The sequence below is a fragment of the Nomascus leucogenys genome, chromosome 4 (genome assembly GCF_006542625.1).
Source record: "Nomascus leucogenys isolate Asia chromosome 4, Asia_NLE_v1, whole genome shotgun sequence".
Lineage (NCBI taxonomy): Eukaryota > Metazoa > Chordata > Mammalia > Primates > Hylobatidae > Nomascus > Nomascus leucogenys.
The window spans coordinates 44,769,362-44,781,937 of record NC_044384.1 but is presented as its reverse complement, the minus strand read 5'-3'; the positions used below and the strand labels follow the sequence as shown (position 1 = coordinate 44,781,937).

Here is a 12,576-nt window from a genome sequence, read left to right as displayed (position 1 = left end):
TCTGGTGCATAGAAAATCAACTATGAAGAAAAAGGTTACTATTATTATTACTCATCCAAGATTTTAGGTGTACTTTTCGGACCTACTTCCAAGTTTCCATTCTGACTTAGGTGCTCACCTTCGATGGTCCCATCCCACCTATGTTGCACCATTGCTATAGCACTTGTGTTGTAATCATAACTGACAATTATTTTTACCCTTCCTCACCGACAACACTGGGAGTTCCTTGAAGTGAAAGCCTGAGACTTTTCTTTTTTTTTTTTTTTTTTTACCAGCTCCTAGTATACAAGGAAGCCAGTTTTAAGTTTCAAATGGATGAATGAATGTTTTAGGATATGCCTAACAAATTACTTAAAAATTACATTTACCACTAAAGAGCATTTGCTATATAGCCACTGGGTTAAGTGCTTTAAATACGTTATATAATTTAATCTCCATCTCCACAGCAGCACTGTGGAGAAACCAGCATTATTACCCTACTTTATGGATGAGGAAACTAAATGTTAGAGATACAAAGTAACTTGCCAAGGTCATAGAACCTGCATCTGGTGAAGTCAAGCCCAGGACCCAGGCCCCCTCTTTAATGCTGATGCTTGGTGACAGGAGTTATTTTCCAATAGGCAGTTGGAGGTGAAGGGCAATGGTTAGCACATGCTTTATTTTAGATATGTCAGCACATGCTTTATTTTAGATATGCCCGTGTACATAAGACAAAACCTAAATCCACAGTCATATGTAGAAACACATTTTAGCTTAGTTTTTTTTTTTTTTTTTTTCCTTAGGATGACCTGGGTAATTCTCCCTACCCTGCTGGGTAGTGGGGAACAGGAAATAGTCTTAAACTTGCTAGTTCACAGTATTACAGCCTCTTCCATTTTAGACCATCTTTGGATGGATGGCTTCATCTCTTGGGTGACTATTCGGTCTCTATATATCTTTCCTTTCTCCAGCCCCTCTGCAAGATGGTGTCTGTAGGAATAGGTGAGTGGGGCTTATAGGAGCACAAGAGGGTTGGGAGAGTAGGGGCCTCCTGGTCTCACGCTGGTTCTTGGGCTTGTAATATCTGAGTCTGCTGAGGAGTCACTGGTCTGATCTCATCCATGGGCATTCTGCTGGTGGTCTATGCTGACCCCTACAGCTGTAGTAGCTCTCTCTCTACAGGTGTGGCCCTTGCCCTGTGTAGATTCCTCAGAGGTAGCTATTTCTCCTATTTGGGCTCTGCCTTATATGTTCCCTCCTGTGGACCCACTTAAATATCACTTCACCTCTGCTGTAAAGACACTCCCTCCTGACACCCTCTACCACCACCACCATCACAAACTCAGCCCTCCGATAGCAACATCTGCTCCACTTCCTGATTATCCCCTTATAGGATGGACAGAAACTTCTAGATACCTTCTACATTGCATGCTAGCAGAAGAAGAGTCTGAGAGTGAAATTTAAGCCTAAGCCTACCCTCTCCTTAACCATACTAAGCCACCGATTTTAGTCTTTACCGTGATGAAGCTACATCTTGCTTGGTGTTGGGGAGACCCTCTTTATGGCAGTGGTTTCCTAGAGTATCAAATAGGAAATGATGCAAAAGGAAGTCCCTTAGGTTTGGGCTTTGCCTTCAGCCTATCCAATGTCTCCCTTCTGGGATTTGAGCCTGGAGACCTGAAGCTGGGAGGCCCTTCCTTATTCTGCCCTCATCCATTCTTTCTACCCTCACTTGGGGCTGGAAGGAGTGAGTTCTTCCCTCATCCTTCCGGAATTTTCTGTACTTTCCCTATATCATACCATTCTGCTTCCCAAAGTGGAATTTGCCCTCCCTTTTCCCTGGGGCTTAGCTGGAAAATGGCTGCCAGGTAACCTGATTTATGAGGAGAGGAACGAAAACACATCTGTTTAATATTTTCAAATTATTACCCCTGTTACCCCTGCATCTCAGAAGGTAATCACTGGTCTCTGGAGTTCTGTGGGTCCCTTTATAGTAGTGTGGCTCAGAACAGTCTTAGAGGAAGATTTACAGGGCCCTTGGAGCCCTTCACCTGACTCACAGCCCCTCCCTTTTTAGACCATCAGCCCAAATTCTTGGCCATCATCCCATCCCTTCCTTCATGAGCAGACTAGAAACAAAGTGGGTGTGTTCTCTCCACAAAATTAGTTGGTATGATCAATGAACTATGCATTCAAATTCTGACAAGTTTAGTCCCCACAATGACACAAATTATGTTTTACATACTACTTAACTATGGGATCATGGAAAAGTGATCTGTACTAAAGAACCCAGATTGAGAACATACTCTGAGGACATTAAATATTTGATTTGTAGACTGTGCCTTTCAATTTCAGACTGTCCCCCCAAAAAGGGGAAGTTTTGTGAAAGGGAGCAAATTAGTAAGGAAATTGACAGCAGCAGGTCAAGTAACAGAAACAGTAAGAGGAAGCATAGGTCTTTGCAGGAATGACTACACTCTCATGCTCCTTTAGCTCACAGTGCAATGTGAAGCTTGGTGTGTATCTTTGGTATTTAGATATTCATCTGTGTACCTTGTAAGTCTTAGGTCAGAATTGGATCTGATTGTATAAGAAAAAAATCTTATGTAAAGTGAGATGTGGATGAAGGAATCAACTTGTGCACTGTGGACTAACTGGAGAAGCAAAAGATAAAATTATTAAAATAATAGCCTAAGAGGAAAGTATAAAATAGGAAGGAAAAAAAGTACGGCCCCTTGTTTGAGATTATCATTACCATCTGGGTTGTAAAACATTTGATTCTAATTCCAGAAACTTGATACCAGAAATAACTTATTACCAGGGACATATGCTGAAGAATTGTCAGGAATGACAAAGTGTTTACTTGTTTTTAATATCTGTATCACAAAATGATAAAGCTGATAAACCATACAGTGACGTGAAGGAGTGAATCATAGCTTAACACTTTATGACACATATATTTATGCTGTATCTTTTACACCCCAATTCTTCCCTTTTCACCCTATAAAAGGTCAGAGACCACTGCTGATAAGCAAAGAATCCTTCAAAATCTCTCCTGGCTGGGCGTGGTGGCTTATGCCTGTAATCTTAGCACTTTGGGAGGCCAAGGCAGGTGGACTGCCTGAGCTCAGGAGTTCGAGACCAGCCTGAGCAATTCGGTGAAACCCTGTCTCTACTAAAATACAAAAAATAGCTGGGCGTGGCGGCGTGCGCCTGTTATCCCAGCTACTCGGGAGGCTGAGGCAGGAGAATTACTAGAACCCAGGAGGCAGAGGTTGCAGTAGCTGAGATTGCGCCACTGCACTCCAGCCTGGGTGACAGAGCGAGACTCCGCCTCTAAAAAATAATAATAATAAAAAAATCTCTCCTCTCTGGAGGACAGTACTGAACACGTGCAGGGTCTTTTGAGTTTATAATCTAATCCGTAGACTGCACAGTGCTAGCAATTCTGTTCACAGTTATCTTTTCACAACAGTCATCTTGGAAGTACTCGATTCTTACCTTGATTTATAATATTTATTGAGCTCATATTACAGATCTTTACTGTCCAGTCACATTGATAAAAGCATGTCACTTGGAAGCTTCAGTTCACCACTCCTAGCTGTGTGACCTTAAGCAATTTACTTAATCTTACTAGTTTACTCATCTTTAAAGTGGGAATAATAATAGTATCTGTCACATAGCCAATACATTTGAAAGCTGCATTAGAAGGATATAGAACAGCTTGAATGTTAAGCACTTTCAAATACTAAGTGAGGTGATCACTTGTGTAATTCAAATGGAAATAGAATAAATGGCAACGAATTAATGATCTGTATCAGAAGGCAGCATAAAGAATTTTAATTGGAGGGTTTTGGGTAACTGGTAAAATGGTGGTTATCTTTTTTTAAAAGAAAAACCCTCGTTGGGGATTCCTTTGTACAGATGATCTCTTAATTTGCCATCTTTAATCCTCACATTATTAAAGGCTACATTGATTAGAAGGAAATACAGCTTCCTTGTAGGTTTTTAGCTTTTTGGCTTGTTTTGGGGAGATGGTTGCTGCTGTTTGGAGAAAGGCAGAAATTTTAACTTCTTAGTCTGATACCTTTTCTACAAGCTGGCCACCAGGTCCTTTTTAGGTTTTTCTGAAACCTGACCAAGTTTAATTGTCATGGCATAAAAACTTGGTATTGAAGGAGTTAAAGGGTCTCCCACACCCCTTTGCCTGAATCGTTCTTTTGTGTACACAGCTGCAGTCGGAGCACGGGTCGGAAAGGAAATGGTTAGAGGAAGAGCTGGTTTTCAGACAAGGCGAGTCTGCGAGGGGGGCTGCAGGGTGGCCTGGGGTTTTACATGCCAGATGTAGGCCTGCCCCGGTGCCTGCCTGGAGCTGCTGGCGTGGTCACGCCGCGGCCCTGTGCGAATTGAGGCGAGGTGATGAGTTAGCGGGTTGCCATGGCGACATGCCGGCCACGTGACCAGGGTGCTGCTGCCGGCGCTCTGACGTCAGCGGCCAGAGGGCGGGGCCGCAGGAGGGCGGGGCGCGAGCGGGAGCTAGGAGAAGGCAGTGAGCGAGCAGGCTGCAGGCACGGTCCGTGCGGAGCAGGCGAGCGAGCGGGAAGACGCAGCCACCTTCCTCACCAGCCAGCCCACAGCGGTTTGTTCCCCTTCTCGGGAGTGCGCCAATGCCTGGGCCGACCCAAACCCTGTCCCCAAATGGCGAGAACAACAACGACATCATCCAGGATAATAACGGGACCATCATTCCTTTCCGGAAGCACACAGTGCGCGGGGAGCGTTCCTACAGGTAATGGGGCTGGCACGAGAGCAGCGCCGGGGACCGCCGTGAGGGCGCGCGGAAATCCAGCCCGTTATATAATGGAGCAGACACTGCCTGCGACCCCTGCTGCAGGCATGCATTTGTGAAGGCGGTTGTGATTATTTGGTATCTGTTTCCATGTGTCATGTTGGGTTTGCATTGAGGCTCCGCGACTGCAGATGGAAAGCATTTTGTGAATAGGTTTGCTGCCTTCGAGGGGTCTCCCTCCATCTCTTTCCTTCCACACTGATAAAAATGCATGCTGTTTTCCCCCGCTGTCCAAAGGGAGACAGGCAGTAGCACTTCCTTTCCTCCTTCCCTTTTAGATTTTAAAGGAGCCATTAGGTAGCTGTGCCAAAAGGCAGAAAACGGCAGGATGGGGAGAAAAACGTTTGCGCTTAACCTGGAGAATGTGCAGGAAAGATGGAATCCTCTAGATTAAGCTGCAGTCTGTGATGTTAAACCGCCAGATTGATGGAGCTTTGTAAGAATTCTGCTCGCTGATTGGTGCAGGGATTGACAGCAGAGGTCATAGTGTCAGACATTCACCAAAATTTTCTCCATAGAGCCCTAGGTTTATTAGAAAGAGACTGGACTGCAAAGGACTTGAAAAAAACTGGGCGCTGTTATGCATTTTCTAAGGAGTTTATGGCCACCGCTTGGGTGGGGGGAGCCTTTCCTTCTTATTTACAGTAGGAAGGTGATTCCTGGTCTTTTGCTGAGGTCTGTTTTGAGGATGGGACTGATCTTGGTCATTGTATTGTGAACCTTTTGATTAATGAGTTGGCCTGTACGGTTGGCATCATTTTTACATTAACATATCTGGCAATATGTTCCAGTAGATAAGCTCATTAAAATTGTTTGCATTGTTTGATAAGGATAACAATGTAATGGAGAATGCAGCTAGAGTCTTATGCAGCTCAAGGCCAGACTTGAAGGGATACTGATAGCTTCGGTCATATTTCCTCTGAAGTTCTTTTGTACTGGGGTAGTTATTTTTAAATGTTACCTTGATAAACGCTAACAATGCTTTTGCTTTGAGGCAGAGCACACATACCTCTAAAGCGCATCCTCTCAGCTAATGAGCAACAGGAAATAACTCTTTTTTTCCTTTTTAGAGCCGTCATCTAAACATTCAGATGGTATTATGGGTAGAATATTGTGTGTGTAAATGTTGCATATCACAAAATAGGACCAGAAAGTACCCTACTTCCTTTCTCTTTGGCCAAAGAAATGCACTATTTGTTGACTCAAAAAAAAAAATTATAAGCAACCTTTGCCCTGTCATCTCTGGCAGTTACATAAATACTTGGAGTTAATTTTGGCTGTGCCCATGAGGTCACCAAAATCTCATGCCTTATGGTTCCAACTAATGTGTTGATATGGCATTCTTACAGATTTCAAGTGCTTATTATTCTCTTAATGTAAATCAAAATTGGTCCACAACTTCTGGGGCTCTCGTTTCAGAGACCCTGTGATTGGAAATTTGGGCCTCTTCTCTTCTTACTCCTCCACCTTTTTCCTCTGTGACCATCCCAAAGCCTAAAAATAGAATTTAAAAACAAAAAACTTGAAGTGATTTTAAATCTCACTAGTTTGAACTTTTTTTATAGAAAATAAATTTGAAGCCTTCATTTTCTAAATGATTTAATCCCTGCTGTGTAGGTAGCAGTTGCTTTTAAGACAGAATTCGAATTTTACCCCATGGGCCAAAGGAAGTTGCCTGGTTGGGTTTTATTACTCACGTAAACTAACTTGAAATGGCAATGGAAAATCATTTGACAGAAAGGTTAAATGTTATGTTTTGGTGACAGATTATTGCTTTAAAATGAAATTTTATTTACCTCTTTAATTCAACCCAAGCTATTATTTGCATTTCCTAAATTATTTCCAGTTTGCTTTCTGAGTCCCTATAATGGCATTCAAAATTATGTAAAAAACAAAACTGAATTTTAATAAAGATCTTACTGAACAAATTCTTACGTCCCTAAGAGCATCACTGCATTTGTATTTGATATAATAGGATTACTGGATGATATAGTGAGAGGTGTCATAGGCTAAATGAAGAAGGAAGCCTCTCAAATTGCATTTGTCTTGTGTTATACAAAGGGTGCACATGGAGACAGACACATTCGATGTTTTCCTTCGTCTGTTTTTCTTTCAAAGTGGATGTCCAGTGTAATAATTACCACTTATTTTTTTGGAGGGGCATAGGAAAAGGAAAAATGTGACACATTTTTCTATCCAGGAAGCATTCCATCATTATTTTGGCATCCCAAGACTGGAATAATATAGCCATTTAATTGCTGAGGAAACTTGGAAGGCAATTTGAAAGCGAGAGTAGAGATTTAACCAAATAAAAGTTTTGCCTTGGCTGTAAGTTTGCTATAGCCCTCAACAATGAAGATGTGCCTGGAAGTTCTGGGTGGAGTCCCTTATGGTGGGGTTGGGTTGAGTGAGCCCAGTTCCCTGGCAAGATCAGAGAGAATTCTCTAACTGGATCCTTTGTTGACTTCTAGGTAGGCGCCCCACAGGTCTTTATCTTAGGCTTTTTTTTCTTTTCTTTTTTTTTTTTTTTTTTTTTTTTTTGAGACATAATTTTGCTCTTGTTGCCCAGGCTGGCGTGCAATGGCGCAATCTCTGCTCACTGCAACCTCTGCCTCCCGGGTTCAAGAGATTCTCCTGCCTCAGCCTCACGAGTAGCTGGGATTACAGGCGTGTGCCACCACGCCCAGCTAATTTTTTATTTTTAGTAGAGATGGGGTTTCACCATGTTGGTCAGGCTGGTCTGTAACTCCTGGCCTCAAGTGATCCACCCGCCTTGGCCTCCCAAAGTGCTGGGATTACAGGCATGCGCCACTACGCCCAGCCTTAGGCTTTATTTTCTACCTTTGCCTGTTATATATAAAAATATCTAGCCCCCTTTCTTAGAGAGATATTGTGAGGCTAAACTCAATATTTAAAACAAATAATTTCCTAAAAGAGCTATGTAACATAAGAATACCGTTGTTACTGAAAAAGGGCTCTTGTAGGGGCTTTTGGACAAGAACATGTCTCACCTTGCTGGCAGCACAGGTGAGAAGAGGAGAGAACTCCTAGAGGATAGGGTGGCTCTCCTGAGCATTGTTAATGGGCAAGCAGTCACTCTTTTGGAGAAGGAGACATTACTGTTATAGCATTTGCACCATATTGTTCATAAGTAAGTCAAATTTGGTTCCTGACCCACATCTCTTAACCCAGGTATCTGATAGTGTAAACAAAGCCCATTTTCACAGCATGGAACAGAGTGGGCGGCAGCTCATTATTGAAACTAGCGTGCACCTTGATTAGAAAAGCAAGTTTCCTTTAGAAAATTACCCCTGGATTAGTAATTCCGATTGAAAAGAGTAAGTACAAAAATGGCTTAGCAGACCCATAGAGACATGTTTTCACTCCTGTGTGATCTCCTTCTCAGCCTTAGCTTCCTCACTGTGTTTATGAATGCTAGAAATCTATGTATTTTAAGAGCTGCTTAAAAAATAAATGTGGTGTGGGCCATCCGAGGTGACACTGTTTAATTCACAGAGCGAATGAGTCGTGCTCTGGATCTCCCTGGAGAGGATACTCCCCATAGCTCTGTTTCATGCAGATGCTAGTCGGAAATGAGATTTATTAACTGGCTTTCTGCCCACTGCATCTTTGTTTGTATACTCCAGGCTTTTAAGAATGAATGTATAAGTCTAGAGGACTATTTCTACATGGGTGTTTTGAGCATGTGACTACAGTAGCACATGTTTCTGAATACTTAAAAAAAAAAATTACTTGGCCCCAGGAAATGGATTGCAAAGAAAAGCAAAACTAAAATTTAAGCCTAAAGCATTGGCCATAACATCCAGCTTTGCCAGTTTTAAAAAACATACTGTTGTTCAGGAAAACAAGGAGAAATATCGTAATATCATGCATGTGTGTGTGTTTTTTTGTGCACGTGTGTGTATAAAAGAGTTGTGAAAGTGTGTTCCATTCAGTAGAGGCTATTGTAACATGGCTCACTTTTGTCAGAACATAGACCTTACATCACATTCCCCAAAACAGCAGTTATAGATTGCAAAAGTCTACATTCATGTCTTTATTATGTATTTGTTAGTATCATCTAGGTTTAATACTGTCAAAGGAGGTTTTCCAAAAATAAAGATTTTTGTCCTTACTACTTTTCGTAGTGTTTCTAAAAATCAGAAGATTACTTGATGCTTTAGTACGTGCCCAACTCTGGAACTTCTTTTATGGATTTTCAGAGCTTCTGTTAATGGGATGGTCTTCCGGGTTCTCTTGCTTTGGGGAGAGGCTCACGCCTGCTCTGTAGCTGGTGTCTGTTGACAGTGCATTATCTTAGAGCAGTGCTGTGAGATTGTCCTCTGGAATTCAGAAGGTTGATTTCCTTATGCAGCATCTTTTCTTTATTTATAGGGACCTCTTGAAGCTGCAGTGAATAATTCTAAGATTAATTGGAAGGGGAAATTTGGGACTAATGTAAATATTCTGTTTGGTTTAGAGAATTAATTAATTGTACAAATATTTGAAAGTCTGCTCTGGCCAAGGTCTCTGCTAGATGCCCCTTGAAGGATCTTGAGTCCTAGTAAAGTCCGATGGAAAACCGCTCATTTTGTAAAAGACTTACAGTGTTGTCGGTATTTTGCTTAGTCTGATAGCGAAAGTGGTTTGCATTTCCTGAACCCCCAGTGACCCAAAGGGGGAAAAAAAGGTTTCTCTGAAGTCCAGTATGCTGTAGGAAGCTAAAAGACACTGTGAGAAACCAGAAATTTTGCTGAAAAGAATGTAGGCTTTAGGATCAGGCAGAATTTTCATTGGCCTGGCCAGGTGTGTTGGGCAGTGGTAGAAAATAAAAGCATTGAAAAGCAGGTGGGGTAGTTGGAACTTGGAAGTAAGAAGCTACTGAAAGTTTATTGACTGAAGATAGTGTAATGAAAACAGATGCCTACTGCAGTGGATCTTCAGTTTTGAAATGAGAGCTGAAAGGAAAACGGGGTCCACCAATGCCCCACTGTGTGGGTCTAGAATCACTAGAAAATACTTAATGCCATGCCAGAGCTTGAGCCCCCTAATGTGCAGACATCAGGACAAGGTAGATGTTCTCTGGCTCAGGATGTCTTTCCTTGAGTAGAAGCAATGAATGCAGCTTTGTTCCATAATGAGACTGGTACTTAGCTCAGACAGTGGCTTTTATATTTGCAGATGCCCACTTCATAGCTATCAGTCTAACTTTTAGGAGTGGCAAGGGTGGAGAGCTGCCACTATTCTTATCTTCCCAAACAATGAACCAGGTTTCTGGTTCATTATGAAGCATCTTCCCTTGGCATTTAATGCTGTAAAAAGTACAGATGTGGCTGATGAAACTGCTCAGAACACTCCCTGTGACTTTGGGGCCAATTCCTCTGACAGTTAGAAGGTTATCACCTTGGTGGCAGACTCCAGAGTGGATGGCATTTACCCTAAATAGTGTGTGTGTGTTTACTTCTTATTTTAGTCTATTTCACTTTAAAGGACAAATTGATTTTCTTCTCTCCTGTGAGAAGTATCTTTTTTCTACAGTGAATTAAGTTAGAATATATATCTAAGAACAGTTTTATTCTTCCTGACTTTGGGCCATCTTTCAGCCATCTGCCTCTGTAATAGTACATTGAGTATGTCAAACTTAGCCAATATCTGAAGCACTATTCCAACAGCCCTTTTTCTTTCTAACACTCCACACACATCCCATTGGTATCATACAAATCTTGTTTCTTAGCTCATTTTAAAATTCTGATTGTTTATCTTAGTGTTTCTGGCCCTTGGTCTTTATTATTAGATTGAGAGAATTCTCTCAAAGTGGAAACCTACAATTCACATAGGCAAGAAATTATGCAACGTTTGCCTTATAGCATAAATCAAAGAAATTTCTCCTAAATATGTTTTTATAAAATGCCTCCCCAAAGATGATCATTTACTTTAATGAAAATAAATCATTAGCAAGATAAAGACTGAACAGAGTTTTATAGGCCACCAATAAATAATTTCTTAGTAGGTTACTTAAAAAAAAAAAAAAACACTGTGTTTTCAGTGTCAAATCTCCCCAAGTGAATTAAGATTTTACTCACTTGAACCAGGACAGAGTTTCTTAAAGAATTACTGTCTTTTCTAAAGGAGCAGAAGTTTGTGATAAATACATGAAGCGATCAAGTTGACAGCTTTGAGTGATGGTGTCCTCTAATGCTTATCTAGTTAAGAAAATATGGCAAAAACTCAAACTTTCTGTGACTTCTAGGCCTCTCTTGGTTCCAGCAGGTAAAATGACCATTCTGGAAGAATCTGATTTTAGTAATGACTTTGGAACAGAAAGACAACATGGCAAGAGGTTTAATTGGCTTATAGTTCTGCAGGCTGTATAGGAACCTGGCACCAGCATCTGCTCAGCTTCTGGGGAGGCCTCAGGGAACTTTCACTCATGGTGGAAGGCGAAGTGGGAGCAGGCATGTCTCATGGCCAGAGCAGAAGCAAGAGAGAGGGAATGGAGGGGGAGGTGCCACACACTTTTAAGCAACCAGCTCATGTGAGAAGTCACTCAGTGTCATGAGGACAGCATGGAGCTATGAGGGACCCGACCCCATGACCCAAACACCTCCTACCAGGCCCCACCTCCAACACTGGGGATTTTAATTCAACACAAGATTTAGAGGGGACAACATCCAAACTATATCATATATTTATATAGTATTAACATATATACTATATATATATGTGTGTATTTATACATACGTACACTATAGAAAGTATATATACACATACATATATACTTTTAGAAAGTATAATTATATATGTGTTACATATAGTATTAACACATACTACATATACATATACTATATTCACACATATATAGTAGTAACATATATGTATTATATATGTGTATGTATACTACATACATGTAGTATATATAGTATTAGCACATATACTATATGTGTATATGTGTGTTTATAGTATATGTATTAATACTATATATACACTATACACTATACTATGTGTATATACTATTATATATAGTGTATATATAGTATATGTGTTAATACTGTAACACAATAATGGTGAGAACTGGGCATATATAGTATGTGTTAATACTATATATAACACATATATGTATATATAATTATACTTTCTAAAATTGTACTTCCTAAAGGCATTTTGGCTATCCATAAAAACTTATACAGCAGAAAATACAAATTTTTATAGAAATTCAAATTTTAATTGTGCGCAGAATCGATCCTGAAGCTTATGGCCAATGTTTGTTGTTGCATATGACTGAAAAGATGGTGCCGTTGATGTGAGACACCCTTTAGATTTCTGAGATCCTATTTCATTTTTCGTAGAAGTAACACTTGTTTTTGTTTTGTTTTGCTTTAAAGACATTAATTTTTTGTTCTTTATTTAGTGTCAGCCTACCCTGGCAAAGCCCTGGGAGGTAATTTGTCAAAAATGCCAGGTAATTTGTCAAAAAACATCTCTGGGAGGCTTTCTTATGTTCACAGCTATACTTTGATTATAAACAGTGGTATCCCTCATTGAAGGGCCCTCTGTGATTCCCTGCGAGGTCTTCATTTGGTGCCGTGCAAATCAGGAGAAAGTGAAGCTAAGTGAGCTCTTCCCCCCACTCCCTCATGCCATCTACTTCCTTTTTATCATTTTGGAATGCCAGAAAGTGTTTTCAGGTTCTAATAATGTCATTTTTAAAATCCTCATTCTTGGGTTTTACACAATTATTGTTACATTAA

General features: G+C 40.8%; 1 protein-coding gene across 3 annotated transcripts in view; it reads left to right on the top strand.

The window, feature by feature from the left end:
* MAPRE2 (microtubule associated protein RP/EB family member 2) overlaps positions 1-12,576 on the top strand; it is a 165,276-nt gene that overhangs the window by 57,300 nt on the left and 95,400 nt on the right. Inside the window, exon 1 of one of the 3 annotated variants that reach the window (XM_003261930.4) lies at positions 4,467-4,768. The exons of 1 other annotated variant lie outside the window; for it this stretch is intronic. In XM_003261930.4, coding sequence (XP_003261978.1) covers positions 4,647-4,768 — 122 coding nt within the window. In that variant the 5' untranslated portion in view covers positions 4,467-4,646. Of the gene's footprint in view, positions 1-4,466; positions 4,769-12,576 lie in introns of those variants that run through there. One more of the 3 variants, XM_003261934.4, reaches the window with a different exon arrangement.